Below are 21,586 nucleotides of genomic sequence, written 5' to 3'. Positions count from 1 at the left end.
TTTCCTGGTGAAACCTGTCTGTATAACTTGCTTTTTTTTTTTTCCTCTGTGGTAAACCCTGATGGTCTGCTGGTGGGTTTGAAGAGTCCTGTGCGTAGTCAAATCTGGCTTTTAGCGTAGGTTGAGAGTAACCTTCGAGACTGGCAGAGAGGGGATGAAGAGAAGCTCTGAAACCCAGGCAGCTAGTGGCAAGGACAAGTGGGCACGGCCTGAACCTGCCTCAGGGGAGGTTTAGGTTGGATCTCAGGAAGCCCTTCCTCACAGAGAGGGTGCTCAGGCACTGGGATGCACTGCCCAGGGAAGTGGTGGAGTCACCGTGCCTGGAGGGGTTTAAGGAGAGGCTGGATGTGGCACTTAGTGCCGTCGTCTGGATGATGTGGTGGTGTTGGGTCATAGGTTGGACTTGATGATCTCAGAGGTCTTTTCCAGCCTCAACAATTCTGTGATTCTGTGATATTTGTGATTGTTGACAGTCAGGTATTTTTTGTGAGATGACCATAGAGGATGACGGAGCACTGAATGTATTGAAGACACACTGTCACTGAATTCACAGCTGGAACAAAAGCAAGGAAAAAATAGTTTAAAAGATTTGCCTCTGCTGGTGATTTGGGATTAAAAAAAAAAACAAAAACAAAACCAGAAAAAAACAAAACAGTAAATTAAGAGACTTTAAATTTAGTCCTGATTTTTTTTTTCTAGGCCAGGAAACTTACTGCCATGTGGGATTGTTCAGTCCTATCTCAGCACTCATAAGGCAAATACGCACCATTTGTACTAAGGTGCATTATTACTACGTTGCTTGGAGGCAACTGTGTGAACACATGCCTGCAGACCTGTTTTGAACTCTCTAGAAAGAATCAGACTACTACCATTTTGAGGCAATTTGAGAAATAAAAATCCTCCACCTGTGCTGAAAGTGGCAAGCAGACTGACACCGCAGAAGAAAAACTAGTCCTTGGAGAGTTCAGCTTAAATTTGGCCTCTGCAGCAGTTTCTTTTGCTGAAGTGTCTGGCAGCCAGACTGCTCAGTCTTTCAGCAGGTACTAGAGATGAAGAGCAAGGGTGTCTTTTAATGATAGGTAGAAAGTTCAGAAAGGGGTTGTTGGCTGTCAGAAACATCTGTGGCTGTGTTGGCCGGGACAAACTTGGCAAGAGCAGTTCTTGAGCGGGTATATGCAACTCCCTTTATTTCAGCTGAAAATGCCAAAGGTGAAATTCACACTGTATTATAATTAATGCAGCAGTCTTTTCTGTTCCGAGTTCCTGTTGGCACTCTCCATTTTAAAAAATAATAGGATTCATTCTGATTCAAAGGTCTGCTTAGGCTTGAAAGCATCATCCTCGGGCATACTGAGGCCTCTCCCGCTTTGTGTTGTGTGCAGTTTTCTGTTTCTTTCTCAGTTTCAGGCTCTGTTAGAGCTTCGTGGCTTTAAAATAAATATGTTCATGAGCAGGGCACAGCACAGCATAACCCTTCCCAAAGGACAGCGAGATTAATTTAAAAATTAATTTCCTAAAATCCTTGGTGGTTTAGGTTTTTTTGGTAGTATGAGATCTTAGATGATTATGTAAGGCTTATTTTAAACCAGAGCATGCAGAAATATGCCTGTGACTGTTTTGATAGCATGTCTTGGTAATTACACATGGAGGTAGCTGCGCTAAGACCTGCTTGCTTCTAAAGGAGGGTCTATGGAGGCTTACGTTACCTTCAGAAATTTTGTTTAATTTTTATTTTTCCCTAACCTGGGGTTCCTGGTGGGCTGTCAGAGACTGTTTTTTCTCCTCACCCTTCCCTGGAAGGGGCTGGAGGTGAGTTTGAGCTGGTCTGAGGAATCCATGCGGCAGCTCTGCTCCGCAAAAGCAGAAGGCAGGAAATCAGCACAGAAAAGGACTGCAGGAGTCTTCTCATAATGAAGTTTGAATCATTAGCCACTCAAAAAGAGCAGTTTGAAATACTAGCTAAATATTTAATAAATTATTTTAAAACATTTTACTGTAAATAATAAGATAATGTGCCTGTATTCATCTGGCACTTTTTAATTGCGATTAATGATCTGTGTTGCTTACTCACTTAGACAATTTACTTGTCTTTATCCATTCTTACCTTACATCTGGGAAAATAATAAATTGAATGGCTTTCTTCTGAAATCCATTTCTAAATGAATACCTCTGTGGATTTGCTATTAATTTCATATTGGCTTTTCTCTAATACATTGCTACTTTTAAAATGAAGGACTCTGTATTTAGTGCTTTTCTTGAGAGAGTCTTGACAAGCACTCTGTCATGATGCTGGCAAGCCCTGAGCCTCTAATGGGACCTCGTGTTCTCATTCCACCTGTCTGCCAGGGTTTTAAAATACTATATTTCCAGAATGTGTTGGATGTTTCATTTAACCTGGAAGTTTCAGCTTGACCTATGTAGCTTGCCCTTCGTCAAATTTTGAAATAGAACATTACATGCTACTAATAAGTCATAAAGTGAATATTAGGAAATACTGTCTAGCCCCTTATTCAGGTAGTGTGTGCACATTTGTGATGAAGTGGTACCGCTCCGTTGTTGAGCAGACACCATGGAAACACTAGCTGCTTGTTAAAATAATTGATAGATACATGCAATAGTGTTGCTGTAATTGTCTTCTCACGCTTAATTAAGTTAGATGCAAATTAAATTAAATGCAGGTAGAAACTCGCAAGTCAATCCTTGCACGTATGTACTAGTTGGTGTTAATAACTGTGGCTTTTAGAGTTACGCCTCACACCGTGTGTTGCAGCTGATTGTGGGCAAGACTGAACATTTGTCTCGTCCAGCATCTTGTCTGTGACTCCAGGTGGATGTCAGAGAAAGAGCGTGAACACAGCAAACAGGCATCGTGCTTCTCCTCCATACTCTTCTAGCTTCTGGCTGTTTCCAGTGTGACAGGTCTCCCAAGCCAGGTGGGGCTGTTCAGTTAACACTCCAACAGGTTTCTTCCATGTACTTGTCCAATTTCCTCTCAATATCCAGCCCTCGGCATCCTTGACATCCTTTGGCAAGGAGTTCCCTATGGTTTTATTTCTGTCTGCACGAAGAATCTTTTCTCTCTATTTGCTTTGAAAACTTTTCCTCTTGGCTTCATTTTTAATACATCTGTTCTTGTACTGAGAAAGATGGTGAACAGTCTACCGCTGTGCATGTTCTTCATGCCAGCGGTGTTTTTGTCAACCTCGATCGTATTTCTTTCATAGCTATCTTAGCTGCAGGCTTGAAGAGACTTGTACTTTTTAGTAAGATCTAACACTTGTTACATGCTTCTGCCAACAGCTGACTGGTTTTAGTAGTCAACTTTTTTAATGCTTCAAGATACTGCTTGGTATGAAGTAAGCATATTACTGTATTAGTCTATTAAATTTTAATTATGCATATTACTGTACTAGCCCAAATCAAACATGACCTCAGATACAAGGCAGCTCCAGTTGCCACAGAATAGTTAGAAAACTGACAAGCTAATCTCAGAAGTACTCTCTTGGCAATGGTCCTCTCCTTCCTGGTTTGCTTTTCACATCTGCTGCTCTCCCTCTTTGCAAACCTGTGAATTGAAGGCATGCCAGAGAAATGTCATGGCTAGGCTGATACCGTGACCTTGACTATTGCTGGTAGTAACCTATGTTCAGATCTAAATTTTACTCTCCTGAATAATCTTCAGAGCAAATATTTTCACGTCCTTTGATCCTTTTTTCAATTTCTAAATATGCTGAACATGCACTGATACCAGTCTTTCTGGAACCTTGTCAATGCGATGTCCTCTCCATTGTGAAAACTGACCATCTTCTATTCATTGCTTTCTTGTCTTTAGTATGCGAAGTGGCGTGTTTCCTCTTTATCCCATTACTTAGATTTTTTTTTAAGGACCTTTGAGAGACTTTTTTAAAAAACACCTTTGAAAAATCTAACTATGTTTTATGACATAAATCACCTATACCCACTTAACCCAGTAGTGAGGGTAGTTGTCCAAAGTGGGAGGTGTGCATGGTTGACCTGCAAATGTCAGGTCTTACAAAGGCCCAGTTGTAAATGTGCTTAAAGTGCAAACCAAGAAAGTTGGATTTATTTTTTATTTAAGTTTTCCTTTTCGTGAATGGGGGGAAGCACCCAACACTTGAGCCAACATTTTGCGTGACTGTAAAAATACCCAGTGAGTGAGCTAGTTCTGTGTGCTACAGTATGTAAGAAAACAGAAGTAGTCGTCAAAATAAAGTCTTTGTCAAGCTGAAGTTTGTAAGAGTATTTCTGTGCTCTGTGATGAAATTTGAGTTTGATTTTTGGCTGTCTTATTTTATTTGTGCCTCATACCTAGTGAAGTAATACAAAAATGGTATAGCGATCACCTGTTTCTGGTTACTTTTAATGCCGCGTTTCTTTTTTTTTTCCTAGAGAGTAAATCAAAAGGCCTCCAGTGGGTAATAGATACAACCATTGCGTATCCCAAAGGTGAACCTTTAGACATCCAAACTTGGATTCTTGGCTACCGACAACCAACAGTTACACATGTACATTACAGGTAGGACTTCATGAATTAAAATGTTAAAAAAAACCCCAAAGTATTCACAAATTGTAACATCGTGTTTCAGGATACGGGAAATGCAACGTCATCTTTTTGTGTGTGTCTCGCACAGGTGAACAACTCACATTATCTAACATGACACAGTTTTCTTTTGAAAAGATCAGTGACCTTTCCATATCATAGCACATTTAAGTTTTTGTCTAATGTCTTATGGCTGAATATAGTAATGGGAAATATATTTGATGGCTAGGTCGTCTTTTCTGCTTTGATGTTAAGGTACTAGTAAACCCAACTTTTTTTTTTTTTTTTTCCGTAATGACAACAAATTGAAGATTACCGTGTTATTTAATACTAGGTTTCCTGAGAGATTATTATGTATTGTATTTAACTCTCTAAATAGAGATGTCGGCTTTTTTACTCAAAGCATAGTTGAGAGGAGTAACACTTAGGCATCCATGAAATTTGCTGCTGTTTCCAAAGATGAGATACAGTTTAAACTTTTCTCCTCAGCAGTTCTTTGTCTCAGGACCTAAACTAATGGAGAGGGAAGTTGCATCTTGCTTTTGGTTTTCAGTTAATGGCAAGTCAGGAATCTCCAGAAATATTTTAACAGTCTTCCTTTAGCAAATAAATTGCATTATTGGGTCTTGATTCCCTTTTGCTAATTTGGGGAGCTTTTAGACTTTTACGGTAAGCTTTCAGATATCCTTGTGTGGATCCCCTGGGTGCTGGTTTAACTGGGAATGACCTTCTCCAGCACCACTGCTGTGTCAGTGTTGTGTGATGCAAAGTACAGGCTGCTCACTGGAACTCCTTTCCACAGCCATGTTTTTATCTGTCCCTGCTTTTTATAGAAAAATTGTCTTCAAATTTTTCCAAAGGTGAATGTACTTACACCCTGATTTATGTAAGATACCATAATACCTCTTGCGCTTTATTCAGGTCACCTTAGTACTCTCTCAGATCTCTGGGATAATTGCAAGTTGAATATATTCAGAACTTTACTAGAGTATTTCCAAAAAGACTTTCTTTAAAAAAGAGAGAAGATTATCTTAAGTTGAATTAGTTTCCTGCTTCTAAATGTGTGTATTCAAAACCTATTTTTGAGCACAGGCATAAAGATGATGTAACCTTCCTTGCATTGACTTTGAACATTACAGTTCTTGTAGTACTAAAATTCTAGTTAAAAAAAATGAAGGTGTTTATTGCTGAGTGTAGGCTTCTTGTCTTCTTCTAGAGAATCTAAATCACTGGTGTAGTGGTTTAGTAGACGGGGCAGGCCTCTCTCTTTGAATTTTTTTTCTTTATTTATGTATTTATTTTAAATAATCTCTAGTTGTTATGGTTGACGCTGCAAAACCATTTGAAGTGTGCCGCAAATGGAAACTAATGCAGCGGTGTGTCTCTGAAGGCTGAATGTAAAACCTCTGTAATGAAAACTGACTGTCTTTGGTCTTAACTGGAGCTTTAATTAACTTTCCAGTCTTGGTAATTCTTAAATTGGCATATCAAGTTTAGTCACGTGCCCTTTGGACTCTTAAGGGCTTTTGCTGGATGTAGGATAGCAATTCTTAAAGATGCATTTTACAAACTACCGGGGCTGTGGCAGCGGCCGGTAGCAGCGAGGGCGCGGGAAGGCAGCCTGCGCCCCGTCCCTCTGCGCGTGAACATGCGGTGCCATGACGTGTCCTGAGCAGATGTCACATCTGGGTCACTCTTTGGTAGGTCCTGATGGACCTGACCTTCCTAAACTTTCCTAGTACTTTTTTTTAACCTACTTATACTTAGATTTCTACAATTTTCCATGATGCAGCATGTAACTTCTTGAGGGTGGCAGCCAGGACCACTTCCTTCTTGCTCAGGTGAAGTTCACCTGATGCCCTCAGTGGGTGCACGCTGTTTCCCGTGTCCTGCCAGCAGCAGATGACTCATTCCTCAGTGACACTCTCCGTGGCCCATGACTTTACAGAGCTTTCTCGTATCCTGCCTTAGCTGTCCCCATCTTTCTCCCAGCCTGGCGAGTTTTCATCTCTTTTGGCATCTCCTTACACAAAAGCCTTTCCCTGATTAGCTTGTCGCTTTCGTCTGTGCCTTTTCTGGCTTCGCTATAACTAGTTTGCGAGATGACTGACATCCTGCAATCCCTGGGGGGAATTCAGGATCGCTTACCAGAGTAATAAGAGCTAATCTTAGAGGCTATGTGTGTGTATGTGTAGCTGCTCGTGCTTTTTTCCGCTCCTCAGTGCTCATTGCCCTGCGTTCACTGGTGTTTAATTTCATCTGCAACTGTTGTCAGATCCTTCTGCAACTCTTCTCTTTGATTACCCAGAATAATTCCATACCAAAAAAAGTAATAAGGCTTTTGTATCCTTTCTTCCAGATTTAGCATACCATCTAGCTATGATGCGCTAAAACCTTTTAATGTATCTGGAATTAGAGCTGTACTTTGGGATGAATATAGTGGATTTTCACCTTCAATGTTTTTGACAATAAAATTTATTTTTAGGTATTTTTGTGTGGCTTTAAAAATGTTTTCTCTTTTACATAAAGGATAAATATATCCATGGCAGGATTAGCAGAGAGCAACTGAGCAGTGTGTGTACATGAATTTACTCACATTGCATCATCCTTTTCTAATGCTTATACAGAAATTTTCCTGCTGGATTCCCTTCGGGGCATTACAGCAACTATTTATTTATTTATTTATTTATTTTTCTTCTTGGATCACCTGACTTTACTCATTAGGGGTTATTTTTTTTTTTAACAGAGTGCTGTAATGTGAGAGAAACCTTCAGAGTTTTTGACAACTCTATTCAAATCATCAATGTGTGATTTAGAGTTGTTGGTACCACTGAGAACCTGTGAAGACTGAGTATGTGCCTAAGAAACTGGGGGTGGTGGACAGGGAAGAGTAGGGAACAACTATTTTGTCCTGAAGGATCTCTGGTGTTAAAGAAAACCTTATAGCTCTGCTGTCACTTTGTTGAACCTTCTCTGAGATTGGGAAACGAGCTAATCGGAACCCAGTGCATGGCTTGACTGGGAAACCTAAACTACATCTTTAAATTCAAAATTTATATGGAGACCAAAAGATTGCTGTAACAGAACCATGGGAATACCTGGGTTGTCATCTGGAAATGCCAGTGCTTATTCTGCAGGTCACAAATTTGAGGTGGTTCCTCAGTAATTCCTGATTTTGATCACTGTTGGGTATTAGCTACTCTTTGTCCGTAACAGCGCAGGCAAGTATCAAATCAGTGGCTGAGGTTTGAAAAGGCCTGTGCTGTGTTGAGGCCCGAAATATCACTTAGAAAGTCAGTGCATTTCTTTAACTCTTTGAAACAAACTCACTTAGCAAAGGGAAAACTCAGGGTGAAGTGGACTTCATCATTAAAAAGATGGAAATGTCAGAAATGTCTTCCAAAGATGGAAAAGGTCAGAGGTGTTTATATTTGTCTGTGTTTGACACAGATGTCATCTGAAATTTTAGTGAAATGCATATTGAATAAGTTTGGATTGTTGTTACTCCTCTTGATTTAGTGCAATAGAATAATGCTCATTTTTTGTAATTTGGAATGTTCTAGGCGATTACATTTGAAGTAAATTTTAATTTTTAAATAACTGGGGAGGGCAGAAGTTCTGCACGAGTCTGTGTGCTCTGGCGCACTAGTTTCTCATCTGCCATTTCTTTTAACTAAGTTATAGCAAAAAAAAAAAATAAATCAAAAAGACTCTTTTGGCAAAAGTAAAGGAAGCTTTTGACCAGATGTTACCTCTACTGTATGAAAGGAGAACTGGGATTAAAACGTGCTTTTTTCCTTTTAGAGTAGTCCAGAATGAGGAACTGATGTACGAACAACAGTGAGAAAAAAAGCAACTTTTTCTGTGCTGCTCGAACTGGAGCAGAGGAGACTGTGGAGCCTCTTTTGTTCTGGTTGCTCAGTCAGTCCTTTCTGCTGCTCCTTTTGGTCACAACCCGTCTCTTTCTGCCTTACGTTCTTTCAAATCTAGTGTTTTCCTTTTATCATAGCCTGTCCTTTTAGTGCAGGGTTATTTCTTTTTTATACTCCCTAGGGAGTAACAGAGGAGTGTCAAGGACACAGCAAGCAGCCTTACATTTTCATTTTTAGATGTTTTTCTAGCTAATGGAAATGGCAGAAAAGGATCAATTTAATTCAGTAATCTCTTTTTGTTTGAAAGCTCAGTTTTGGTAATGAGTTGAACCTTGCTTTTCAAACTGCAATTTTTGGTACAAATTACATGTTTTTCAGAAGTTCATAATTAGGCTAAGCTCTGGCCTGATTTTTCTCAGGGTGTCAAAAGAAACTTCCATAGAAAAAAGGGCAGTTACCAAGTTTCAGATTCTTCAAAATATGAAGATGTGAGAACTTTACCCTTCTAACTATTGAATAATTTTTTGACACTGACAGATGTCTCAAAGCTCATTGGAAAGTGCTGAAAAACTAGATTTGGCCCCTGAAACATAATATTCAAGGAAAATATCTAGATAACTTCTTCGAGGTCAAATGTCACTGGGATTTTTGGGGGTAATTTCAGCCCTTCTGTTAAAACAGTAAGCACGAAAAAGAAAAATATAATGCTGGAAGGTGCAAGGCATCTCTAACTAGAGACATCACTATGAGACCTGCTTTTTAATGACTCTGTTGGAAAGGTTTCTTTTGGGTTTTTTTCAGAATTGTTTAACTTTATGCTTAGGTCATTTTGTGACATGCATTGACCATAAATCCAGATTCACTGCACTTACGCCCAGTAACGCTGAGTGGTTTGGTGTCTGTGTAGCAAGACTGTGTACTGGCTGCTGTTCTCAGCTCCCAATGTGAGGGGAGTTGGGGGGTTATTTATTTTCTTCTGATACTAGCCACTTCTTCAGTCTAACCGACTTGGTGTTTCTCAGCTGGTCTCCAAGTTCCTCCAATAGTAGGATTTCTCATGCGCTGCAGTTCCGCTGACAAAACTCAAGATATAAAAAAATGAAAAAAACCCCAACAAATGGCTATTCAGTTTGTATGATTCTTAGCTTTTCCTCACTCAGAACTGACGTGATGTTGAGGTTTTTCACACTAGCTTCCCGCTGGCTCGTGCCCTTTTATGATCATATCTCGTGTTTTTGCCATGTGATGGTGATTGGGGGGTAGAGACCCCAAATTCGGAGGCAGCCGTAGCGGCCTCGGCCACAGAGGATACTTGTGTTTGTGCTGCGTGGAAGCACCACCCTATTAAGGGACTTGAACATCTCTCCTGTGAAGAGAGACTGAGAGAACTGAGGCTGTTCAGCCTTGAAAGGAGACGGCTGAGAGGTGACCTCATTAACGTATAGAAATATCTGAGGGGTGGGTGTCAAGGGGAAGGAGACAATCTCTTCTCAGTGGTGCCCAGTACTAGAACAAGGAATATTGGTTTTAAGTTAGAACACAGGAAGTTCCGCCTCAACATGAGGAGAAACTTCTTTACTGTGAGGGTGACGGAGCCCTGGCACAGGCTGCCCAGAGAGGTTGTGGAGTCTCCTTCTCTGGAGACAATCAAACCCTGCCTGGATGCATTCCTGTGTGGCTGCCCTAGGGGATCCTGCTCTGGCAGGGGGGGTGGGCTATAGATGATCTTTCAAGGTCCCTTCCAACCCCTGACATTCTGTGATTCTATGATTTCCAGCTAACTCAGCTGTCTTTGTGCCATAATGCAGATGAGTACTGTGTCAGCTTTTTTTTTTTTCTCTCATACCAGTTCTTGTACTGTGCTGCTGTTGAAATAAGCTTTCAACTACTGAGGAAGTTCTCTTTTTTTTATGTCTATGTTGATACAGATTTATTGAAATAAAGTAGGCTCCTTGCTATAAATAAGATGGAATGCATTGTGGTTGCTGAATGAGTTTTGCAGAAATGTCCGTAAAGGGCATCCAGTTTGGCAATATATTTTAATACTTTTCTTTTTTTTTTCACACAAGTAGCTTATTTTTGGTCATACATGAGATCTACCAACAACCTTCATCATGCTGAATTTATTTAAAGAGTCATTGAAACAGCAAAAATAAATACTATGACTTGGAGTACGGGCCAATAAAGAATTATAATGCAGGGTAGGACAGATGATGAAAGGCAGTTCTTAAAGTGGTATCTATGAACTTTATAATTTTAAGACAGAATCAGTGGTTGTTTCTTAGATAAGGACTATTTAAAAGAGATTACATGTTTATGAAAATACTGTATTTCTGAAAATTATTTGGTACCTTTTGAGAAATGACCTATCAGTAGGTAAGTCTCCACAATTTCATATGTATGCCAACATGTCTTTGGCAGTTACATTTCCTTTTTTAAAAATCCTTTCTTCTTTCCCACACTGTCATCTATGCTAGTATATTCTAGTTTGGGACATAGATGCACTTTTGTGTAGTGGTTTAAGAAAGTTGCCATCCCTCAGTCAGCTCCGTGGAGTGTCCTGCAGCCGTTGTCACCTCGCGGCTGCAGATGGGAAATCTCCAATTAGAAGGTAACGCTTGGTTACTGAGACAGCTTTGCAGACTCCCTTCAGAGTACATCCTTACTTCCACTGCCCCTTTTAGCTTCTCAGAGTACAGCCTGCAGTGGCACTGCTTTTGCTGAAGTTAAGCCCCTTCCCTGCTTCACCCTCATGATAGCAAAGCAGCTGTTCCCTTGGTGAGGAATGAAAGGAGGTATTTCCATTCTGCTTGAATTTTCTGGTCAAGTTATCTTATCCAGTGTCTTTTTTTTCTTTTCCCCCCACACTGGGCAAAGATGCTCTTATTTTCATGCAATGTGAAAAGTTAGTTTAGTCCAAAAGCTAGAAAGATTCAAGTGCCCAAGAGAATCTAGAAGCTTCAAATATTACACGTTGACCTCGTTCCTTGTCAGGACAGTTCTCTGTGGTGCTAACGTTTTGTTTTCCAGAGGAGATCAGCAAACTGTTCGCTTTTAGTGGCGTTCCTGAGGCTGGATACCCAAGGGTGGAGTAGAGCCAAGATGTTGCTCATGCAGTGACCACACTGACAACTGTGTACAGACCTGGCAGACCTCACAGCCAAGGGTTGGGGCTGGCCCTGCCCCAGTCAAAGTGATGGCATCTTGCCATTGCTTCACACCGTCTGGGTAAAGAGCTTGGTAACATCAGACTTTCTCAGTTACCTTTCCTGAATCCAGTCTTAAAGAAGCCATCTTCTAAAATACAGATGCCATCTGATGGGCTGACAGTGATGATAGTGGCCACATGTTTAGTTTAAATATGGGGCAGAGGGGTATCTTCATCTTATCTAGTACAGGAAGGACTTGTTTCCAGAGTTGGAAGGATTTTTTTTTTTAAACATTTCATCTTTAATTTAGCTCGGTCATTAGTAAGAATGTTCTGCTTGTAAAAATAACTGTGGATAATCTAAAAATCTACTTGAAAATGCTTCTAAATACACTAGCACTTATCATTGCCAAACTGTGACAGCCAGCATAGCATTACTGAAAAATCAGTTGTTTTCCACTCTGCATTAATATTCATTCACACTGGGTATAATGGTGATTGCCTCTTAAACCTTTAATAAGCAGAGTTTATATCCAGAGATTTGAGTATTCTGGTACCATATTGATTCATACAAGAGCCTGGATGGATTCAAGCAGGCAAGCGGTGTCCTGTGTTCCATTAGTCTCTCACAAGATCGGTATCACTTATGCGACTTTGCTACTTCAATTAAGTGCCAGCTCATAAATTGTTTCCAATGAGTTCTTGAGAGATCTGGCGATAATGTTTTCAAACTTAGAAAGTACATCCTTGGAAAACACCAGGGTTAACTAGGTTATTGATCTGCAGAGTTGTTGCCCGTTGGGTAACTGAGAAGTGAATGTGGAGGTGAAGAGTATCTGTATGAAGCCAGGTAATCCTAGACTTCTGTCCTGAGCCCACACATGCATTCTGTTAGTTCTGAACCATCTTCAAACTTGCATGAGCAGCATCTGTCCTTCAAAAATATACTGTGAAACACAACATTCAGTTGCTGAGTCTTTTTATCTCTTCATAGCAGATAGGCAGAGTAAAAATAGTGCTTGGCAGCTCAGTCCTGTTCAGGTACAGAGAGTAAGTCTTTTGTAGTCCTTTCTCTGTGGATGTGTTTTTTACTTGCCTCTACGTGGATTAATTTTAATCTGCTTTACAACATCTGTGCTTCAAAATAAAACAGTTTTTTATTGTCCGTGTTCTTAATATGCACACTGAGGAATTGAGCTATTTACTGGACCACCAACTATTTAATAACATTTCATAATACTCAAAAGACTTTTCTTCAAACTGGATTTCACCTGAGCAGTTGCTAATTTCTGGTTACAGAGGCTGTCTTTACTAGAGCACAGAGAACTCCATGGTGTGAGAGAGATGTAGGTAGAATTGCTACAGAAATATCTGAGTTCACGTTGATGCCATAGTTGGTAAACAAAAATTGTTCATCTCCTTGTACGTGTGTGTATATATATATATATATATATATTCTTCATGTACCTCTTGGCCCTAATTGTGGGCGGGTGCATTTAGTGACTGTGTGTCTGCTGAGTTCATGTTGTCCATGCTGATGTTTGTGTAAGAGCATAAGTTGGGAATTGGACTTGATGATCCTTGTGGGTCCCTTCTGACTCAAGATACGCTATGATTCTGTGATATATCTCTGTATGCATTTTTAATTCGCTCATTAGAGCAATACTTGCCTGCTTTTCTCCTCCACATACAGCTTGTTTCTCCCTGCGTCAAACTGAAAGGAGGAGGCACAAATGACTTAAAAACAGTGCAAGTAAAGATATTGAAAACAGGAACAGCAACAAACACGTGCTTCAGAGGCATCTTGTTCTTGTTCGTTTGACATTGCAGTATCTTGGATATCTCTTACTTCCATTCAGACACTGCCTGCACATCGTGGTGCTACTTCAAATTCTTTTTAGTATAATCAGTTGAGACTGTGTTGAAAATGAAATGAAAAATCCACTAATGGAAATACAGGTGTGGTGTACATCAGAAGGTAAATGGGAGCTCACCTGAAATGAGAAGCCTACAGTAACGGTCTTAAATTTCAGAAGATTAATTTTTCAGGCTAGTTTGATACACAGATCTCTTCTGCACCGACCTCCCAGTGAAATATAGTGGCTGTATAAGCTTTTTTTTATATGTCAAAAGGCGCTTAGGATCTGCTGAGGAGATTTCACAATTGCTGTAAGACTTGAAATTCTGTTTTGAAAAAAAATCCAGTGAAGTATGGTGGATTATTTGGGGGTTTATGTATGTATGTATCTCAGTGAATTCTGCCCTGAATATCTGATTTTCTAAGTAGACCTGGTATGCAGTGTGGAAGTACTAAAACATTGGTAATTCTTCCACTGGAGTTTTTAAAATAGAGAAGCAATATTTGAGTGCAAGTTACTTACACGGTCCATTTTCAGTGTAAAACTTGCCTTAGAAATTTCAGACAAAGGCGCTGGCATCCTTTGAAAAGCACAGAGAACTCATTTTCTGGGATACAGAAGAGCTATTGGTACTTAGTGATGTCATGATATGGCTTCTGCCTGTTCAAGAATTGTTTCTTCCAAACTATCGATGAAGCTTCTCAGTTTTTTATTTCTTTCTGTTTCAGAGCATGAACTTCATTACTTCTTGGTTTATATTTTTAAAGGATGCTATTAAAATGTGGTGGCATTATATTTTTTTAAAAAAACCCCCAACTTTGTAGCTTTTATCAAATGTTCTAGCACAGCATTTGATAGAAGCTAATTTGGTAGAACCCTATGTCTTCTGTGTGCATGTTGCTATTAACCTGGAATATTCCAGTTTTGTATCCTTAACAACTTATGTGATCTATGACTTGGAAAGAGAATGAAACATGCAGTTAGATTTATACCAGACTCTTTGTTCTCTGTGTTTTGGCGTGAGCTGAGGCAGAAGGGAAGAGTTTTATTCTTCACATACGGAATGCATTTCCTACATTTAATTTATCTTTGTTTCCTTGTTAGGATTTTTCCAGTTAAAGATTTACCTGCAGAGCCTGAAGCTCTTACAAACTGGCTATATCAACGATTTATAGAAAAGGAGAATCTCTTGACACATTTCTATGAAACAGGTAGGATAATATCTAGCAAGGAGAATTGTGCTTTGTTAATGTCTTTTCTCACAAGGATCTTAAAATGATTTAAGGATGCGTATACATTCTTCACACAAATACAGTAGATATAATTATTACTGCTTTTTATGTAGCAAAAAGGTACAATCAAGAATTATCTAGGAAGGGTAAATTACCTGGGTCACGTTGGAATAGGGTGGTGTTTGGAAGCTGGCACATTCAAAGTGGAGCTAAGAAAATCCTTTTTTTCTGCAATAACAGTTCAGCTGTGAAATTTGCTGCCATGGAATTTCATTGAATGAAATAATACAGCAAGATGCAAAAGGGTGGTGAAGATTTACATGCATAGTAGAAGTAGTCAGAGCTTATGTTAAGTTTGGAGGGGATGTAAAAACTTCGGGGTTTAAAGTGAACAAGTGCTTGCCTAAAAGGGATTAAAAAGACTCTTCTGTGAGGCAGGTTATTTTATCAGCTTAGTGTGGCTGTTTGCCACGTTTCTCTGGCACGTGGGCTATTAGATCAAACTGACCTAAGCAGTCTGCAGGTCTCATCCAAAATCATAGTCCTGTTTCTCTTTAAGCTAAATAGAAAGATGCTGTGATTGGAAAGGTCTGTAAGAATTAGGTCCCCTGGAGGCTGCAGCCCTGTGCTGTCAGTGCTGGCCTCCTCACTGCGAGGTGCTGAGGGTCACTTCTGTCATAATATGCTTTCAATATTAGTGGATCAGAGGAATCTAAATAAACTTAGGGCCTTCATCACATTACTGAAAGGATACTGGCAAACATGTGAATTAAAATACCAGGTAAATACCTCAAAAGTGTGGTTGTAGAAGTGTTTCGTCAAGGCTTTTTTTTTTTTTTTTTTAAACATCCAGTTGATACTGAAGTATGTCATCCATCCCTCCAGCACATGTGTGTGCAGAATACAAAACAGAGAAATTCATCATAAAAAAAAGAAAAAGAACAGAGAGGAAAAAATAAGAGTTTTATTTCAATGTACAAGAAAGGGAGTTTATCAAACAGATTGAGTAGGAAGACTCCACACAAAATGATACAACTTGTCTCTGAAGAAAAATAATCTCTTTATTAGCAATTATCACAGTTGTTGAGGGGGAAGAATATTCAGTTTCTCAAATGAGCTGAGTTTAATATTCCAGAGTGACTATGTAAAACAAAGACACTACTTCTATGAGAGGAGTTATTGCAAAGATTGCTTAATTTGATTTTGAATGCTTAATTTGTCAATTGTAGTGCTTAAAAAAGATTAATAGAATTCTTTAACAACCTTGTATTTTATTACATACTCCTGTCAGCCGCCACTGATGGCAAAAGTCAGGCCCTGCTATGTAAAGCACATCCAAATGTGTATATTGGACTTTAAACAGGCTCACAAAAATATTTATCTAATAAAGTAAGCGAAGTCAATAGGATGTAAAGAATTCTTGTTACTGAGACACTGTTTCACAAATACCACTGGAATAAGTCATGCCCAAAAAGTCTAACTAGACGAGAATTTCATAGAGTATAATGAATATAATCAGATTGATTCATTGAAATGCACTTCCAGAATAGGATAATTGGTTATAATTTGCCAATGTAATCAGGATGAACTAATAAGACATATTTTAAATGTAAATGCTATGACATGGAACCTTAGTAGGCATAAATAAGCATAATTTAAAGTTACTGCCATTTATGCCAGTTGGGAACTTGCTTGCATGGCTTTGTTGGCTTGCTGCAAAAGTGCTGGTGCAGTTTTTGGAAACTCCCTGGAAAAGTCCTGAGGCCTAACGTGAGAGGAATCCCCAAAGCTGCTCAAGAGCTTGCTTTGTATTGATATGTTACAGTGTATCACGTTGGTGTGGTTTTAAGTCTGAGGGCTGTTTCAGCATTTTTTAGGGTTTTGGGTTTTTTTAATTTGATTACATACTGCTTAGGAATTTATCTCAGTTCATAAATCTCCCTTTATAAAGCTGGAGTAACATTTACTGCTACATGAAAATTTGAACGTTTGCACTTATAATATCATTAGTAGGAATACATTCTTTTGACATATTTTTATTTGGTAAGAGGAAGAAACAAAGCCTGAACCACCTTTTTCCTTTTTGCTATATTCCTAAGTGTTAAGAACTTTAATTGGTCCGGGAAAAACATGTAACATTAGACCTCTTAAATGAAAAAAAGGATCTGTTTAAAATTTTAATATGAAACTGTACTATATCCTTTCTTACAGGAGCATCTTACACATTTATTTTATAAAATTAAACCTGCTCACAGTTAGCATTTTTGGGTATAAGCAACACAAAGACTCCTATTTTAGCAGCTAGTGGAAGGCTTGTGTTGGCAAGTCCGTGATTTCTCTGAAGTCTTTGGCAGGATAACCTTGAACACCCAGTAACACAAGTGAGATTACACTTAGCAGGACAAAAGCTCTTGGAGACTAATTTAAAAAGAAAAACAAAACAAACACTATGAACTAGGAGCTTATTAGCTCGAAATGAGTAATTATATATACTGAAGTCATCATGCTCCTCATTCACTGTGATCGTAAGCCAACTGGTGTGACGCGACTACAAAAGTAAGCAATGTCACCCTACAGGGCAACAGGAGAGGGTTTCACCAGTGCTAAGGAAATGCTCTTCATTGGACCAAATCGGAACCCTCATCTGGAGATTCTGTGTACAGGTTCCTCCTCCCCATTCAAGAAATGTCAGTTGACTCCGGGGAGAGGGACAGATAATAAATAATAGGTGCTGAGATTATTTCAGGTAAGGGGGAGTTGTTTCTGTGAAGGACAACTAGAAGTGCTTGACTTGTCTTAGCCAGGAAAGTGAAGGATCGTTTTCTCCCTAAGATAGCAGTTAGCTTAGGAGAGGGGGAAGAGGCAGTTGCTGTCTGTACCAAGGAGAAAGGAAAGTTATTTAAAGCAAAGGTCAGCGTTAGTACAGAAAAACAAGTGGGCCGTGGAAGAACAAATGTGGCGAGGAGTGGACAAATAGAGGCTTAGCCGTGGGAATTACTGAGGAATAAATGGTGTGGCAAATCTGCCCATGTGTGAAAATACTTATCAGTGAGAGGAGGATGGGACTCATCAAGGTTTCCTTTAGGTTTTTGGGTTGTTTTTGTTTCATTTAAAAGCATTCATGCAGGAAGAAAAGCTTTGTCTTAAATGCTTGAGTGCAATTCCCCCAGTGATTGCCAATGTGAAGCGCAGACATAAGTTGCTGATGGTATCTAATTGCTCAAACTATGTGGTTTCTAAGATTAAAAATTGACACTGCGGTATCTTTACTGTTTGAATCATTCATCTCTTGTTCTTCTGTGAGTAGTTGTGACTCCATAATGTTGCAGCAAGTACATCATCTCCTCTGGAATACTTCAGAGTTTTCATATCCACTGTTCAAGATTAACAAATGTTGTTCATATCATCTATACTTTGTGCATCTCAGTAAACTGTAATGCAAATTATTTAATATGCTGATGTAAATATATGCAAATGATTTGCTTGTGATCATAAAGCTCTGATGTATTCAGACATATTTCATTTAGTGTTGCAAATCAGGAAAAGCCAAAATAGGGAAAAATGATTTTTAAATTTTTTTTTTAATTGTCAGCTGTATCTCCTGCCAGTCTTTCTCCGCTAAACAGGCATTTCAGTCAAATCTTTCTGGAAAACTGCATAGCAGATTACAGTGCTTCCCTAGTCTGTATGACTGACTGGCCAGTGAGTGTTCAAACATGTGGGAAGTGGTGTTTAACAAAAAAGAGTGCATGTGTGTGTATTTATATTTTCAAGAGGAACCTTGAGAATCTATGTGTGTTACTTCTTCACTGTATCATCACCAATCATTATCAAGGAGCTGTGGAGTTTAATATGGAATCCATTTAATTTGATCATGTAGATGTTAACAAAACTGCAGAAATAACACAGAGAATCTCGTTGGCAGTCAGATCTCCCAGCAAAGACTGATTACAATAAGAATATCTGCTTTTAAGGAATGCTTTGAAGTTTGTGCTTAAAGCTTATATCCAAATGAAACAAATATCCTTCTTAATAATTATGAATTTGGGGTTTTTTATTTTCTTGAAGATAAGTGATAATGCCAGGGGATCTTTTGAAAGTTTAGTAGCATATAATACAGAAGTAACCAATTAATGTTTGTGGGCACTGTTGCTGGGCCAAACGATGATGGTGAAGAATGGTACTTTAAGGCTTGCTGCAAAAGCATTAAATATGTTTCCTTTTCTCTTTTAGGAGCTTTTCCTCCACTGCAGGGTCAAACAAAAGCTATTTCTCGGGAGATGACCCTGAGTAACCTGTGGCTAGTCGGCATACAATCACTTGCTTTTTTGTCAGGCGGGATGTGGTACTGCATCTTTCGGTATTTTTATCATTGCCTATTTTAGAAGTGGAATGGGACCTGAGGACACAATGGGAATCCAGGCTCTTGCAAATGAGTAACATGTTGTATGTGCAAATGTGAATATTCAAGAATAAAAGAAAATACTGGACAGACTCTTACCTCTCTTAGGGGAAATTTTAAACTCTGCTAAAAGTGAAGATCAGTAACATAGTGACCTGATGATGTATTATTTTAAGAATTGTCTGTATTTTTAAAAAAATGTATACTCTCACCCACACTTAAGCAAATTCAGCATTTGGACAAAAGGTGCAATTGTACGTAGAAGAATGTCTGTAACGAGAAAGCTCTGTCGCCACAAGTATTTCTTGGCATTGTAGTTAGAGCTCAGAAAACTCAGCAACTTGTCTCTTCCGTAGTCTGTACAGTGTCGGTGTGGTAGAGATTCCTCATTTGCACAACTTGTACTTTATTGCAACTCATTGTGCTGGAGTCCAGGATACTCGGCAGAGCTGGTGGGCGGTATCTTTGCAGCAGTTGTTTTAATAGACGCGTTGATCTAAAACCAGGACCCAAATAAGATCCAGCGTCAGGTGGGTTTCGTGAGGAATCGGTCCTCAAAAAAGCGTTGCAGCATCATAGTGTGATTAAAAACTGGCCACATCTCATGAATCAGCCCATCCCTGCTGTGGTCTTACCATCAGCTCCCTGAATTCTGTGTGCTACCAGTATCTCGTACTATGTCAAAACTTGGAAAAAATACGAAGCCACTTGGCTTGTTTTCCTTTCTTGTTCAGAATGCATCTCAACCATCTTTGTCGGTTTTCAACATGCACTTTTTAAAGGTGAAAATACAGCGAAGGAAAGACTTAAAACGTGAGGAATAGGGGAAAGCTTTATTTGTCACGCATTGGAAGCCAGAGCAATTCTAGCTGTTTCTGAAGGTCTGATGGTGCTGCTGGTGATTTTTAGCCACCTTAGTATTTTATATACTGCAATCCAACCAAGGTGACCTTTGAGTGGTTTATAGAGGCCTTTTTCTCCCCCTCTAGTTGCAACAGCTCTAAATATACTTGTGGGAGAGTTTAAATAATTCAATGCCAACCATCTTAATGTTTTGCTAAGGAATAATAGAAGAAAAACTAGTTTCTTAAAAAAAAATTAAAAAGTTGTAATTGCTGTCATAAATCTCTAGTAAGATACTACTGCAAAAAAAAAAGTATGGTAAATATTCTGAATAACTACATGGAGGGCAGCATTAATTAGCTCACCACTGTGCTAAAATTTTACTGAAGGAAAGATGAGTTGGATTTAAAGGCAGGCTGGGAAAGAAGATGCTTTCAGATGTGTAGCACAGGATACTTTTGAAAGGCTCTCAATGATGTGTGGCCTTAAACTTCTGGCGGGTCTAGCTGGCATTGTTTTTATGTGATTATGCACAGATTTCAGAAGGCTGTTCCTAAAATAAAACTAATCTCTCTAAATACAAGCAGCATAGCCAGAATTTCAGATGTTGGCAAACTGCCTTTTACAGAGTAATTTTACTGAGAACAAAGTAAGTCCTCGGTAGTATTGGCTCCGAGTTGGCAGTATCGATCTCCCTTCTCTCTCCCTCTCCTGCTACATGAATCCCAGCGGGGATTTGCAGAATGTAAAACCCAGCCAGCCTTCCCTTTGGGGAGGGGAGCTAAGAGTGTACCGAAATAGGAGGCTGTGCCAGTTTCCCCAACTTAATGGAAAAATACCTAGCCCAATGGGCCATCCCTGTCCCCCCAAAAAGCAGCAGTTTTATCCTGAGGTAGCTCAGTGGGGGAATGGTTGCAGAAGGATACACTGGCATACCTTGCCCTGAATGAATGAGTCCCCTCGTTGACTTAAAAGCAGCCCTGCAGCTGGGAGCAAGGGGCTGCGTTTGCCTGCGGCTTCACGTGTCAGGTGTGATACGGTTTCTAAACCCCATCTCTTTACATCCAGTCACACGCCTGAATTCTGGTGTGACGTAAAATCCAATTTTAAAAGAGGTATGCCCTGCAAAGGAGGCAGTCTTGGGAGTATTTTTTTTTTAATCCTGTTGCTCTTGCTGAAGTACAGCTGATGGAATGAATGTATTTAATCTGCCATTTTTTGGGAGAGTGTCAGGGCAGCCCAGCACCATTGCCGTGTACGTGGTTACGCCTGCCTGATGCGGGTGTATATGGACTCTCAAAATGCAGATGGCCAGCTACTTACTGCTGTCCTCCACCAGGTGGTTTGATGGGAATTGCCGAGATGCCCGTAGCACAGCCTGGGCTTATTTTGAACTAGGACAGACTGGAGAGATACAAAAAGGGAAGTTTATATAAACAGATTGCATAGCAGTAGCTCACATCAGGAGATTGTTTGTTACAGACCCTGTGAACTTGGTGTAAGAGCATATTGTTTTGGGTTTTTTTCAAATGCAGTTTGTTGTTTGGTTGGTTTTTTGTGTTTTGGGGTTTTTTCTTTCTTTTTTTTTCCTTTTCTCCAGTGGATTGCAGTCAATAGTGAGTGTTCACATGCTGCCTAAAGAAATTAATAATGCACAATAATGTTTCAG

At 39.5% G+C, this 21,586-nt stretch overlaps 1 protein-coding gene across 1 annotated transcript in view; it reads left to right on the top strand.

Moving 5' to 3' along the window:
• LPGAT1 (lysophosphatidylglycerol acyltransferase 1) overlaps positions 1-20,172 on the top strand; it is a 62,343-nt gene extending 42,171 nt beyond the window's left edge. The window contains exons 5-7 of the mRNA XM_009873977.1: positions 4,411-4,537; positions 14,545-14,651; positions 18,906-20,172. Of these exons, the coding sequence (XP_009872279.1) occupies positions 4,411-4,537; positions 14,545-14,651; positions 18,906-19,057 (386 nt within the window). The 3' untranslated portion in view covers positions 19,058-20,172. The remainder of the gene's footprint in view (positions 1-4,410; positions 4,538-14,544; positions 14,652-18,905) is intronic.
• The last annotated feature ends 1,414 nt before the right edge of the window (positions 20,173-21,586 follow it).

This window comes from Apaloderma vittatum, unplaced genomic scaffold (assembly GCF_000703405.1).
Source record: "Apaloderma vittatum isolate BGI_N311 unplaced genomic scaffold, ASM70340v1 scaffold20917, whole genome shotgun sequence".
Taxonomy (NCBI): Eukaryota; Metazoa; Chordata; class Aves; order Trogoniformes; family Trogonidae; genus Apaloderma; species Apaloderma vittatum.
This window is presented reverse-complemented; position numbering and strand designations above follow the sequence as displayed.